Source organism: Cherax quadricarinatus, chromosome 84 (assembly GCF_038502225.1).
Source record: "Cherax quadricarinatus isolate ZL_2023a chromosome 84, ASM3850222v1, whole genome shotgun sequence".
NCBI classification, from domain to species: Eukaryota; Metazoa; Arthropoda; class Malacostraca; order Decapoda; family Parastacidae; genus Cherax; species Cherax quadricarinatus.
In genome coordinates, this window is record NC_091375.1 from 2,716,693 (window position 1) to 2,732,017 (window position 15,325).

The 15,325-nt window shown below is 43.6% G+C and overlaps 1 protein-coding gene across 6 annotated transcripts in view; it reads left to right on the top strand.

Moving 5' to 3' along the window:
- The first annotated feature begins 6,296 nt into the window (after positions 1-6,296).
- LOC128704236 (arf-GAP with dual PH domain-containing protein 1) overlaps positions 6,297-15,325 on the top strand; it is an 86,299-nt gene continuing 77,270 nt past the window's right edge. The window contains exon 1 of one of the 6 annotated variants that reach the window (XM_070102939.1): positions 6,297-6,809. In XM_070102939.1, the coding sequence (XP_069959040.1) occupies positions 6,728-6,809 (82 nt within the window). In that variant the 5' untranslated portion in view covers positions 6,297-6,727. Of the gene's footprint in view, positions 6,810-6,922; positions 6,966-15,325 lie in introns of those variants that run through there. The other 5 variants (XM_053799279.2, XM_053799280.2, XM_053799281.2 and 2 more) reach the window with 5 other exon arrangements.

Consider the following 15,325-nt stretch of genomic DNA (forward strand, 5'->3'; position numbering starts at 1 on the left):
TGGGATCCTTGAACCTTCTAAGCAGAATATATCAGTCACTTTGTCTGAATTTTTAGGTTATCCTAGGTAATTCACACATACGTTACTATGTATGATAATTTATGCAACTATATTTATGTGTACCTGTATCTAAATATACTTAAGTTTGTTGTGATCAGGAAAGGCTTTCTCGAGTAACTACGATGAAGCTAAAATCAGGAATGGCTTTGTAAAATTGACAAAAGTGCACTTCGCCATCCTAATACATATGCAATTCCATAAATCCTTTCCTACTTGTAAATCATAAGCTCTGAAAATTTGAAGGCGATTAGATGACGCGTTCTTAAATTAGAAACGGGAACCTAGTTAGTTAATTTAATGTTTATTATGCACCTCATACCCATCCTGTGGGCGGTAGTCAAAAAGATTACTGAGGTATATAATGGGTCCAGGGACAAGACCCCAAAGTTTTGATAACTGAACAAGTTACAAAGGCAATAAACCATTCACACGTCCACACCTGATAACAATTGCAGTGAGGTATTAATGCAAATATTAGCTTCATTTACAGTGAGCAAAGTCAGGGTATTTTTCCAGAATGGTCTGTAATATACCACTGTGGATAAAATACTTTGACATATCTTGAACATTTCTGAGTAAGTTGTCTCTGAATTCATTAATTTTATCGCACTCCAGTACATAATGAGGCAAGGTGTGACAATAGTCCATCTGGCAAAGTTTATTTTGTTGGATGCACCACAGACATGTGGCTCCTCCTGCATGATGGAATGATGATAGATGGACTGACTGGTGTCAATCTCCTTGAGTCTTAAGTCAATAAAGTTCAGTTGAAGTTCTTTTCGTATTATTGTTCTCAAACTGTTAACTAACAAGCCAAGATTGTAATTTACTCTCTCTTTGAAAGCATATAACTTAGCCAATTCCAATTCATCAGTTCTATCATGCATCTGAAGACTAATGTGGGAGGGAATCCACAGAAGGTGCACTCTGACTCCACTGTCCACAGTCCTACTATACCTGTGTCTGGCTTTTGACTTATAGATTATAAGCTCTGAAAATTTGAAGGCGATTAAATGATGCGTTCTTAAATTAGAGACGAAAACCTAGGAAAACAAAATTGTATCCGAGTATACGACCGGCTCTACTATAAAGTCGCATATTATTATAGTGTTTAAAAGGGTTCACTAAACTTGTGAAAAAAAGCCAGTTCAACGTCTATTTAGAGGCCTGAGCTTGTTACTACCTGCAGCTCATAAGACTGCCATCCCCACGAGCCACTTTGAGGCGGGGCAGATGGCAGACCAGAGGCCTAGCTTCTCCCTACGAGCCCGGTGAGGGCGGGGACTGTGGCTAGGCCTGGGGACACTTGGTCCCAAAGATGACATTTTTTTATACTAGGATGTGCTCCTTTATTTTATTATATATGTATGTTTGTCGGCTTTGTGCTTCTTTTTTTATTATAATATTGGAAACTGTTTCCTAACAATGGTGCAATTGTCTTGATGCACCAGGTAAATGACCGGACGCTAGTTTAGCTGCCGGCTTACTTCTCCTGACCCACCTCGTGGGGGCATACGGTCACTGTCAGGCAGTAGCTTCACAACACTCGCTCAGAGTAGCTTCACATCTCAATCCCGAGTAGCACTCTCACTCCTAGTCTGATCTCTAATTTCTAAGAGTTCTCTGTTCATATACATATCTCTTTCACGGGATTATCGATAAATCTCCGTCTGGATAATTTAAATTTACTGTCTCTGTGAAGACATTGGTAAGGATTATATTAGCAAGTTTATTTCATGTCATAGATTGCCTAACTCTACTACTGGGAAATGTCTTCCCAGTAAACTCTTGCAACAATAGCTGTGTATATATAATTGTACCCTTTAGGTGTAAAGGAAAAAGTAATTTTATTACTCTTTATTAAGATTACGATTCATAGGAATATGAAGATCCTATAAGTTTTATTGTTATTAAAGACACGGACTTTACTTGAATTTTGGTCATCCTACAGAATGAAAGAAGGTTGTCTTTGGCCAAGGCGGCTATATTTGCAGCACTAAAGCCTTGTTGCTATAGAGTTCTCCCCTAGACAATGGCCAACCTAGCAACTGATGCCCTATCAACGATAGTGACCTATGTTAAATACTCCATAACGTAACAATGGGTTACTAACCCTTCGGTTTAATGAGCTTACGTTATCCTGGGTTACTAACCCTCTGGACTAATAATCTTCGGTTATGCTGGGCTGATAACCCTCCTGGCTAATAAGCTGATGTTATCCTTGGTTATTAACTCTCCTGGTTAATTTTGTCCCAGGATGCGACCCACACCAGTCGACTAACACCCCTGGTACCTATTTCACTGCTAGGTGAACATGGACATCAGGTGCCTTAAGGAAACGCTATACTATACAACAAACATTGTCCTATAAAAACGAAACAGATCACGAATAAACGGCTTGGTTGCCCATGGCTAACCAGCAGCATTCTGAAATCCATTGATAAGAAACACCAATATGAAAAGCAATATAGACAGGGCTTAATACACAAAGATATTCTTAAACAATATTCAGCAATTCTCACCAAATTAATAAAGAAAGCCAAACAACTGTACTACTCCAGCAGATTCACTGACACAAGAGGAGATATAAAAAAGACCTGGAAAACACTTTCCCAGATTCTGGGGACCCACAAACTGAAAAAAAACAAGAATATTGTTCTAACTAAACCTCATGAAACACCACTGCATCCCACTGACACAGCTAACAAGATAAACGACTTCTTTTCAAACATAGGATCTAATCTCGCCAGTAAAATCCCACGTACCAATGCCCGTGCCGGGGACTACCTAGATGGGAATTTCCCAAATTCCTTCTATCTTGTACCAACTGAGCCCACAGAAGTCACCGCGATCATAGTCACTTAAAAATAACTTGGGGGAATCTGTCTCACGTCCCACACCATTATTGTACAAGCGAGCGGCCCATGTCCTTTCGCATACTATTACATTACTTTTTAACGTCACTAGAAACTAGCACCTTCCCGAAACTACTCAAGACAGCAAGGGTTACACCAATACATAAAGGTGGTGACCCTACAGATTTAAACAACTATAGGCCAATATCAAACTTACCATTGCTATCCAAAATCTTCGAGAAACTCGTGCACAGGAGACTATATTCATTTATAACGCCACAAAACATACTCAACCCCTGCCAGTTTGGATTAAGGGAAAATAAAAGCACTAATGATGCAATTATAAAAATGCTAGACCTGCTTTACACAGCACTGGAAAATAAGGAATATCCGCTAGGAATTTTTCATGACCTAAGAAAAGCGTTTGACACAGTAGACCACGGCATCCTACTCCACAAACTTGACCACTATGGTATAAGAGGCCATGCGCTTGCATATTTCAAATCCTACCTTTCTAATAGTTATCAGTATGTCACCATTAAAGACACAGCCTCATCAATACGGCCACTTGATACTGGAGTTCCGCAGGGAAGTGTCCTTGGACCCCTGCTCTTCCTCATTTACATCAATGATCTTCCAAACATATCCCAACACCTGAAACCCATTCTCTTTGCTGACGACACGACTTGTGCCATCTCCCACCCTAATCTTGCCACCCTCAACACCATTGTTAACGAGGAGCTGCTCAAAATATCGACTTGGATGACAGCCAATAAACTTACACTTAACACTGGCAAAACCTACTATATTATGTTTGGTAGCAGAGCAGGTGCTACGCAACTTAACATTAAGATCGACAACACTCTAATTGCCAGACATAATGAGGGCAAATTCCTTGGCTTATACCTCGACAACAACCTAAATTTCAGCACCTATATCCAACACAAAAAAAGTATCCAAAACGGTGGGGATCCTCTCCAAGATACGATACTACGTGCCACAAACTGCCCTTCTCACATTATACCATTCACTTATATATCCATACCTCACCTATGCTATCTGTGCTTGGGGTTCAACTGCAGCAACACACCTAAAGCCAATAATAACCCAACAAAAAGCCGCAGTAAGAATAATCACTAAATCCCATCCCTGGCAACACCCCCCCCCACTCTTCATAGATCTAAACTTACTCCCTGTTCAGAACATCCACACGTACTACTGTGCAATCTATATCTACAGGACCTTAAATTCCAATATTAACCTTGACCTAAAACGTTTTCTTGATAGTTGTGACAGGATCCACAGGCATAACTTGTTCTATCTAGGCTGGAATATTGCTGCACACTAACAGCACCTTTCAAGGCAGGTGAAATTGCCGACCTAGAAAATGTACAGAGAACTTTCACGGCGCGCATAACGGAGATAAAACACCTCAATTATTGGGAGCGCTTGAGGTTCCTAAACCTGTATTCCCTGGAACGCAGGAGGGAGAGATACATGATTATATACACCTGGAAAATCCTAGAGGGACTAGTACCGAACTTGCACACGAAAATCACTCATTACGAAAGCAAAAGACTTGGCAGACGATGCACCATCCCCCCAATGAAAAGCAGGGGTGTCACTAGCACGTTAAGAGACCATACAATAAGTGTCAGGGGCCCGAGACTGTTCAACTGCCTCCCAGCACACATAAGGGGGATTACCAACAGACCCCTGGCAGTCTTCAAGCTGGCACTGGACAAGCACCTAAAGTCAGTTCCGGATCAGCCGGGCTGTGGCTCGTATGTTGGTTTGCGTGCAGCCAGCAGCAACAGCCTGGTTGATCAGGCTCTGATCCACCAGGAGGCCTGGTCTCAGACCGGGCCGCGGGGGCGTTGACCCCCGGAACTCTCTCCAGGTAAACTCCAGGTAATAACACCAGACACAAACATCTCTATGACATTCCCCGTGTTCGACTAAACCTTTACAAAAATTCAATGTATTTCAAAGGACCTTCTTCTTCTTAAAGATTCGCAGGTATTCTCCCGGCCCGGGCCTTTTCCAAGTGGTGGCCCGGCCTTGGCTCCCTCTTTAGGGAGTGTCTGAGACCTAAGTCTCCCATGGGAGGAGGCACAAGTACCTCCTCATCTTTGGGACCAACTGTCCCAAGGCCTAGCCACAAGCTAGGCCTCTCTGGTCTGCCATCCCCGCCCCAAGGAGGCAAATGGGAATGACAGTCTTATGAGCTAAAGGCTCGGGCTCTTCTCTGACTTCCTTCTCTTCAAAGGACCTAAAATCTGGAACACCATACCTGAAAACTCTAGAACTGCAGACGCATTCATCACTTTCAAAACTACAGTTAGAAAACATCTTATCTCCCTGATACACCCCGACAACTAACTACATGATAACCACCTGGTGGTTCACAATTACACTCACTCACCCACTGACTATAAACCCAGAAATACTAATCTTAATCTTAAAATAATAAATCCTAACTAGTCATAAGTTTACCTATGATACTCCAATATAGACACCTTGTATTGTGCCAAAACAAAAGCATTCACATTGCTAAACTCACAAATTATGATGTAGTCACTTAGCCTTAATACCATAATCTGTAAGGATTTAATGTTAAGAATTAATCTAAGTCTGCTCGAAATGCCTAACCATGCTAGGTGTCCTAGTGGCCCCCTCTGTAATTAGTATTTTATAACATGTAAACCACACAATACCCAAAACCTATAAACCCCACATTGTAACCCTTATAGAGAATAAACTTGAATTTAATTGAATGTCCCCACCCGTACTAAGGATCGAACCACGGATAACCGCTACATAATCTACTACATAAAACCATTGTTTCAAATTATATACGAGGCCTATATACAAACTTATTTGCTGTCATAAGCACGTATATCACCCGGGAAATGAGACATTATCAGGTTTAATCGGTAGAATGATACGATACCTCTAATTCCCAGGATCAGGAGCCCTTCAGCAGTATCAAGGCAGGAAAAACTGTCAAAAAGATAAAAAAAAAAATCTTAATACGCATTTATCAGCGATATAATGACTCATGATTTAGAAAGAAAGCAGCAAAGTTAACATTCCACAATGTCTCATTATTTCCTCTTTATTTTCAGTCTTATAAGCGATCTAAATGTCACTCTAGAGAGTATTATATATAATACAGACAAGTTCAGTGTATTTTGCTCACTTTCTAAGTGGACTTTATTAATGCCTGGTTCTTGTGTGAAAAGAGGCTGTAGTGATAATAATAATGAAGTTTGTAGTGGATAAATATAATGGGGGAATTATCCCAGATCAATGATCACTCAACAGAGGAGTGTTCATGCTTCTTGGTAAACCCAGATACCATACTCGACCTCGCTTGAAAACCTAAATGGATTCACTTAGAGAGACGCTTAAACATTCAGAAATTTAGCTTTCGAAATTCTTCCCGAGATCGCCGTGGAAAATATTTAAATAAGAAAAATGGGATATATCTGGTGGAAAAACTTGTGAAAAAAGAAGACTGACTGGCAACTAGCCATGACGTCACGAGGGTGCGTCTGCCATGTAAACCATCACGATAAAACCATTTTTAAGCCATTTTGAATACAATTAATTAATTTTTAAACCACTTACGGGCAGTATAAGGTCATTATTGACTAAACTAAGGGGTAACAATAGGGAAATAATGGATATAGGAGGGAGAATGGAGGCAGTAGTGCCAGGGTCCAGGCAGGAAGGGAAGTGTCTCCCACAGAGGCTGAAAATATATGCCAGTGTGGCAGTGATGTCTTAGAGTAGTGCCTAGAGCAGCCATGAGTGACCGGAACTCCCGCAGGATCAGTGAACTAGTCAAGCAGTCTGGGAACAATGAGTGCGCCGACTGTGGCTATCAAAGTAAGTGATGGTGGTTTGTCAGTGGCAGTGATACAGGCACTGTCTGGGAGTGGCCCTCTGGCACTAGCAATCATTGGGAGTGGCCATCTGGCACATGTAGGTACTGGTAGTGGCCATCTGGCACATACATGTACTGGGAGTGGCCCTCTGACCCAAGTAGGTACTGGGAGTTTGGCACATGTAGGTACTGCGAGCCTCTCTCTGGCATATATAGGCACTGAGAGTGGTCTTCAGGCCCATGTAGTTACTGGGACTCTGGCACATGTAGGTACAGGGAGTGGCTCTCTGGCATATTTGTGTACTGCGAGTGGCACTGCCGTACATGTAGGCATTAGAAATCTCCCTTTTCACTTGCAGACACCGAGAATCTCCCTGTGGTACATGTAGGCACTGAGACTCCCTGTGGCATACAGGCACCGGGAATGGTCCTGTGACATATAGGCACTGGGAATGGTCCTGTGACACAATGGGAATGGTCCTGTGACACATAGGCACTGGGAATGGTCCTGTGACACATAGGCACTGGGAATGGTCCTGTGACACAATGGGAATGGTCCTGTGACACAGGCACTGGGAATGGTCCTGTGACACATAGGCACTGGGAATGGTCCTGTGACACATAGGCACTGGGAATGGTCCTGTGACACAATGGGAATGGTCCTGTGACACATAGGCACTGGGAATGGTCCTGTGACACAGGCACTGGGAATGGTCCTGTGACACATAGGCACTGGGAATGGTCCTGTGACACATAGACACTGGGAATGGTCCTGTGATACATAGGTACTGGGAATGGTCCTGTGGCACATAGGTACTGGGAATGGTCCTGTGACACATAGACACTGGGAATGGTCCTGTGACACATAGGTACTGGGAATGGTCCTGTGACACATAGGTACTGGGAATGGTCCTGTGACACAGGCACTGGGAATAGTCCTGTGACATATAGGCACTGGGAGTGGCCCTGTGACACAGGTACTGGGATTGGTCCTGTGACACACAATGGGAATGGTCCTGTGACACAGGCACTGGGAATGGCCCTGTGACACAGGCACTGGGAATGGCCCTGTGACACAGGCACTGGGAATGGTCATGTGACACAGGCACTGGGAATGGTCATGTGACACAGGCACTGGGAATGGTCATGTGACATAGGCACTGGGAATGGTGCTGTGACACAGGCACTGGGAATTTTCCTGTGACAGGCACTGGGAATGGTCCTGTGACACATAGGCACTGGGAATGGTCCGGTGACACATAGGCACTGGGAATGTACCTGTGACATATAGGCACTGGGAATGGTTCTGTGACACATAGGCACCAGGAATGGTCCTGTGACACATAGGCACATGGAGTGGTCCTATGACACAGGCAATGGGAATGGTCTTGTGACACAGAGGCATTGGGAGTGTGCCTGTAACACACAGGCACTGGGAATGGTCCTGTGACACACACTTGGAATGGTCCTGTGACACACCAGGAATGGTCCTATGACACTGGGAATGATCCTGTAACACATTAATAACCGAGAATGATCCAGTGACACAGACATTGGGAATAGTCCTGTGACACAGGCATTGAGAATGGTCCTGTGGCACTGGGAATGATCCTGTAACAGGCACTGGGAATGGTCCTGTGATACAGGCACTGGGAATGGTCCTGTGATACAGGCACTGGGAATGGTCCTGTGATACAGGCACTGTGAATAGTCCTGTGACACAGGCACTGGGAATGGTCCTGTGATACAGGCACTGGGAATGGTCCTGTGATACAGGCACTGGGAATGGTCCTGTGATACAGGCACTGGGAATGGTCCTGTGATACAGGCACTGGGAATGGTCCTGTGATACAGGCACTGGGAATAGTCCTGTGACAGGCACTGGGAATAGTCCTGTGACACAGGCACTGGGAATAGTCCTGTGACACAGGCACTGGGAATGGTCCTGTGACACAGGCACTGGGAGTAGTCCTGTGACACAGGCACTGGGAATGGTCCTGTGACATGTGAGCACTGGGAGTGGCTCTCTGGCTCATGTAGATACAGTAGACCCCCAGTTTTCATCTTTAATCTGTTCCAGAAGGTCGGCCAAAATCCGAAATGGATGAAAAGCGAAGTAATATCTCCAATGAGAAATAATGTAAATCCAATTAATCCGTTTCAGACACCCAAAAATATTAACAAAATATAAATTTTATAGAGAATAGCTATAGTGTTGTAGCTGTTCAGTGGTCAGTTCTTCCCTGTGGTTGTCCACCAACTTTTCCACATCCAACCCCATGGGCTTCCCCAAAGCCACAATAGATTCCACAACAGGTGTAGGGTTGTCAAGTTTACACTAACTTATATTAAGTTAATACTAGAACTAGGCATTAAAAAACACAAAAAGTAAAATACACAGTACATTCATTACTTACCTTAAAATATTTGTAGTCTTAATGTAAGATAAGATAAGATAAGATTTTGTTCGGATTTTTAACCCCGGAGAGTTAGCCACCCAGGATAACCCAAGAAAGTCAGAGCGTCATCGAGGACTGTCTAACTTATTTCCATTGGGGTCCTTAATCTTGTCCCCCAGGATGCGACCCACACCAGTCGACTAACACCCAGGTACCTATTTGCTGCTAGGTGAACAGGACAATAGGTGTAAGGAAACGTGTCGGAATTTCCACCCGCCGGGAATCGAACCCGGGCCCTCCGTGTGTGAAGCGGGAGCTTTAGCCACCAGACCACCGGGTAAGGTTAGAGGTGAGTAGTATATATTTATTTGTAGTCCCAGGCAGATGTAGTCTGCCTGGGCTATACCTACCAGCTACATACACTGCAGCCCACAGCCATATTATTACCATTGACATACCACGTTCAGAGTTTAATCGTTTCTAACAACTACTTTTAGATGCCATCATAAACAAAGGGAGAAGTAATGAATAATTCATGCCGAGAATTGTAAACAAAAGCTTACGTATTAAGGGCAGTGACTGGTCCAGACGCAGAGTCATACAGTTTTCTCTAACGCTGGACCAGAGAAAACATAATGTTTTGCCTCCACCGACTCGCCTCTCGATAGCATATAAACACTGCATGTTTATATGCTATGTAATGCGTTTTTTATGTAAGTTTGAAGAAAATATCATAGATTAATGAAAATGTTTATATTAACCTAAAATAAAGACATTTAATGTGCCGAAGAGTGAGTCACGAACATATGAGCGGCCCCGGCACACGCGTCTGGTACCAACAGTTTCTGAGCAGATGTACAAAACCCAGGGGAAATTTTGCAGAAAAAAGTGCTCAAAATCTGAATTGTACGATTTCCGCATCGGACGAAAACCGGGGGTCCACTGTACTGGAAATAAGTCATATTGACTTTTTTTTGGGTTATCTTAGATACAGTGGAACCTCAAAAATCGAACTTAATCCGTTCCAGGAGCTAGTTCTAAATTCGAAAAGTCTGAAATTCGAAGCAATATTTCCCATAAGAAATAATGGAAATACAATTAATCCGTTCCAAAAACCCAAAAATATTCACACAAAAAATACATTTTATAGAGATTAATTACAGTTTTACATACAACAAATACTATAGTTTTTAATTATGTATTTACCTGGAGTTTACCTGGAGAGAGTTTCGGGGGTCAACGCCCCCGCGGCCCGGTCTGTGACCAGGCCTCCTGGTGGATCAGCGCCTGATCAACCAGGCTGTTGCTGCTGGCTGCACGCAAACCAACGTACGAGCCACAGCCCGGCTGATCAGGAACTGACTTTAGGTGCTTGTCCAGTGCCAGCTTGAAGACTGCCAGGGGTCTGCTGGTAATCCCCCTTATGTGTGCTGGGAGGCAGTTGAACAGTCTCGGGCCCCTGACACTTATTGTATGGTCTCTTAACGTGCTAGTGACACCCCTGCTTTTCATTGGGGGGATGGTGCATCGTCTGCCAAGTCTTTTGCTTTCGTAGTGAGTGATTTTCGTGTGCAAGTTCGGTACTAGTCCCTCTAGGATTTTCCAGGTGTATATAATCATGTATCTCTCCCTCCTGCGTTCCAGGGAATACAGGTTTAGAAACCTCAAGCGCTCCCAGTAATTGAGGTGTTTTATCTCCGTTATGCGCGCCGTGAAAGTTCTCTGTACATTTTCTAGGTCGGCAATTTCACCTCCCTTGAAAGGTGCTGTTAGAGTGCAGCAATATTCCAGCCTAGATAGAACAAGTGACCTGAAGAGTGTCATCATGGGCTTGGCCTCCCTAGTTTTGAAGGTTCTCATTATCCATCCTGTCATTTTTCTAGCAGATGCGATTGATACAATGTTATGGTCCTTGAAGGTGAGATCCTCCGACATAATCACTCCCAGGTCTTTGACGTTGGTGTTTCGCTCTATTTTGTGGCCAGAATTTGTTTTGTACTCTGATGAAGATTTAATTTCCTCATGTTTACCATATCTGAGTAATTGAAATTTCTCATCATTGAACTTCATATTGTTTTCTGCAGCCCACTGAAAGATTTGGTTGATGTCCGCCTGGAGCCTTGCAGTGTCTGCAATGGAAGACACTGTCATGCAGATTCGGGTGTCATCTGCAAAGGAAGACACGGTGCTGTGGCTGACATCCTTGTCTATGTCGGATATGAGGATGAGGAACAAGATGGGAGCTAGTACTGTGCCTTGTGGAACAGAGCTTTTCACCGTAGCTGCCTCGGACTTTACTCTGTTGACGACTACTCTCTGTGTTCTGTTAGTGAGGAAATTATAGATCCATCGACCGACTTTTCCTGTTATTCCTTTAGCGCGCATTTTGTGCGCTATTACGCCATGGTCACACTTGTCGAAGGCTTTTGCAAAGTCTGTATATATTACATCTGCATTCTTTTTGTCTTCTAGTGCATTTAGGACCTTGTCGTAGTGATCCAGTAGTTGAGACAGACAGGAGCGACCTGTTCTAAACCCATGTTGCCCTGGGTTGTGTAACTGATGGGTTTCTAGATGGGTGGTGATCTTGCTTCTTAGGACCCTTTCAAAGATTTTTATGATATGGGATGTTAGTGCTATTGGTCTGTAGTTCTTTGCTGTTGCTTTACTGCCCCCTTTGTGGAGTGGGGCTATGTCTGTTGTTTTTAGTAACTGAGGGACGACCCCCGTGTCCATGCTCCCTCTCCATAGGATGGAAAAGGCTCGTGATAAGGGCTTCTTGCAGTTCTTGATGAACACAGAGTTCCATGAGTCGGGCCCTGGGGCAGAGTGCATGGGCATGTCATTTATCGCCTGTTCGAAGTCATTTGGCGTCAGGATAACATCGGATAGGCTTGTGTTAATCAAATTTTGTGGCTCTCTCATAAAAAATTCATTTTGATCTTCGACTCTCAGTCTGGTTAGCGGCTTGCTAAAAACTGAGTCATATTGGGACTTGAGTAGCTCACTCATTTCCTTGCTGTCATCTGTGTAGGACCCATCTTGTTTAAGTAGGGGCCCAATACTGGGCGTTGTTCTCGATTTTGATTTGGCATAGGAGAAGAAATACTTTGGGTTTCTTTCCATTTCATTTATAGCTTTTAGTTCTTCCCGCGATTCCTGACTCCTAAAGGATTCTTTTAGCTTAAGTTCGATGCTTGCTATTTCTCTGACCAGTGTCTCCCTGCGCATTTCAGATATATTGACCTCTTTTAGCCGCTCTGTTATTCTTTTCCGTCGCCTGTAAAGGGAGCGCCTGTCTCTTTCTATTTTACATCTACTCCTCCTTTTTCTTAGAGGAATAAGCCTTGTGCATACATCGAGTGCCACCGAGTTAATCTGTTCTAGGCATAAGTTTGGGTCTGTGTTGCTTAGTATATCTTCCCAGCTTATATCGGTTAGGACTTGGTTTACTTGGTCCCACTTTATGTTTTTGTTATTGAAGTTGAATTTGGTGAATGCTCCCTCGTGACTAGTCTCATTTTGTCGGTCTGGGGCTCCACGCATACATGTCTGAACCTCAATTATGTTGTGATCTGAGTATATTGTTTTTGATATGGTGACATTTCTTATCAGATCATCATTGTTAGTGAATATGAGGTCTAGTGTATTCTCCAGTCTAGTAGGCTCTATTATTTGCTGGTTTAAATTGAATTTTGTGCAGAGATTTAAAAGCTCGTGTGAGTGTGAGTTTTCATCAGAGCTGCCTCCTGGTGTTATTACTGCAACAATATTATTTGCTATATTCCTCCATTTTAGGTGCCTTAAGTTGAAATCCCCCAGGAGCAAGATGTTGGGTGCAGGAGCTGGAAGATTTTCCAGACAGTGGTCAATTTTTAACAGCTGTTCCTGGAATTGCTGGGATGTTGCATCCGGAGGCTTGTAGACTACCACAATGACTAGGTTTTGGTTCTCGACCTTTACTGCTAAAACTTCCACTACGTCATTTGAGGCATTAAGCAGTTCTGTGCAAACAAGTGACTCTGCAATGTACAGGCCAACCCCCCCCTTTTGCCTGTTCACTCTGTCACATCTGTATAGGTTGTAACCTGGGATCCATATTTCGTTGTCCAAGTGATCCTTTATGTGGGTCTCAGTGAAAGCCGCGAACATTGCCTTTGCCTCTGCAAGCAGTCCACGGATGAAAGGTATTTTGTTGTTTGTTGCTGGCTTTAGACCCTGTATATTTGCAAAGAAGAATGTTATCGGACTGGTGGTATTGTTGGTACTGGGGGGGGGATTTTTTTTCCGGCATTAGTATCTGTATCTGTTGGTTTGGAGTGGAGGCCATCGACTGTGGTTCCACTCCAGGAATGACTGGATTTGGTGTACGATTTCTGCCATTTCCTGCCAGTTTATTTTCCTTCCTGGCACTAAAAAACCTCTCCCTCTTGAGTGGCTGTGGCTACCCAGGTTTTCCCATGGCCTGGATGTTTTGTATCTTTTTGTCCCCTTTAGATGGTATGCCTGGCAATTTAAGTTATAGCACAGTCTTTCCTGTACTGAAGAGGTACACATTTCAGGGTGAAAAAGCTTACAGGAAGGGAGTTTGCATTTTCCTGTTGTCATATGGGCATGGCATTTTCTAGGGTGGTCATAGTTGCACGTCCCATCTGTTTTTCCAGATTTCCCATGCCAGCAGATACCAAGTGCATAGTATGTGCACAGGCTTGGTTTCCGCTTGCCTTGGGTTTCTGTGACTGTATTCCCTGTTGGTGCATGTTTCCCTGTCTTACTTCTATCCTCCCTAGCACCAACAATGGAGCTCCCACCAGTTGTTTTTGGTAATTTATCCTCACTATTGCTATTGGAGTCCTCTTGTTTGCTATTTCCTGCGGTATTTCTAGTTTGCAATATTGGTTTTATCTTATCTTTGACTACACTTGTTTCCCTACTATGGCTCCTGTCCCCTATGAGGTCATTTATATGTATTCCTTCCTGCGTATAATTCCCGACTACCTGGACAAAATCTCCAGCTTCACCATTACTGTCTCCCAGGACAGTATCTCCAGCTTCACCATTTCTGTCTCCCAGGACAGCACCTCCAGCTTCACCATTACTGTCTCCCAGGACAGCACCTCCAGCTTTACTATTACTGTCTCCCAGGACATCACCTCCAGCCTTACAGTTTGTGACTACATGGCCAGTATCAAGGGCAGTACCATTCAGCCCAGACTTTTTATGTTCCCATCTGTTGTAGAAAGCTTCCAGGTTTTCTATGAAAGCAGCTTTGATGTTGTCCTCTTTTAATACCCTTGTGATTTTAGTCCACAGATTTTCCTCATTTGGGCATACCCAGAAACACTTCTCTGTTTTAATACTGCTTGTAGCTAGTTCTGGGATATCTGCACAAGGGGCGTGACACCAATTTCCACAAAAATGACAATTTATCCATGTGGAAGCCCGTTTGTTTGACTGACCACAGACTACACACAGCTTCATAATACATATAAAATAACATTTTTACTTACCTTTATTGAAGACTGGTGATGGCATCTGGAAGATAGGGAGGAGGAGAGAGGGAGTTGGGGTTAGTGTTTGGAAGGAGAATCCCCCTCCATGAGGACTTCAGGTAAAGCCCTCTCTGGGGTTACTTCCCTTCTCTGTCTTTTAATGCCACTAGGACCAGCTTGAGAGTCACTGGACCCGTGTCTCACAAAATAACTGTCCACAGTCCTCTGTTTCTGGCACCTCTTTAACATTTCCCTAAAATGGGACATGGTTCTGTCACTGAACTTGTTGCAAAGATGGCTTGTTTCAGCTTGCTCAGGGTGGTACTTCTGCACAAACATTTGAACATCATTCCACTTGGCACAAATCTCCTTAATCTTTGAAGAAGGCACCTCCTCCACTCCCTATATTAACACCTTTCGCAACATCAGCTTCCTTGATTTGTTCTTTCTTTGACAGGATAAAACCGATGGTCAACTTGTTTTTCCCATACATCCTGGCAAGCTCAACAAGTCTCACACCACTCTCATACTTCTGTATTATTTCCTTCTTCACATCTATGGTGTTTCTCACTTTCTTTACCACAGGGGTACCACTAGCAAGTTTCTTTGGGCCCATGGCAGCTTATT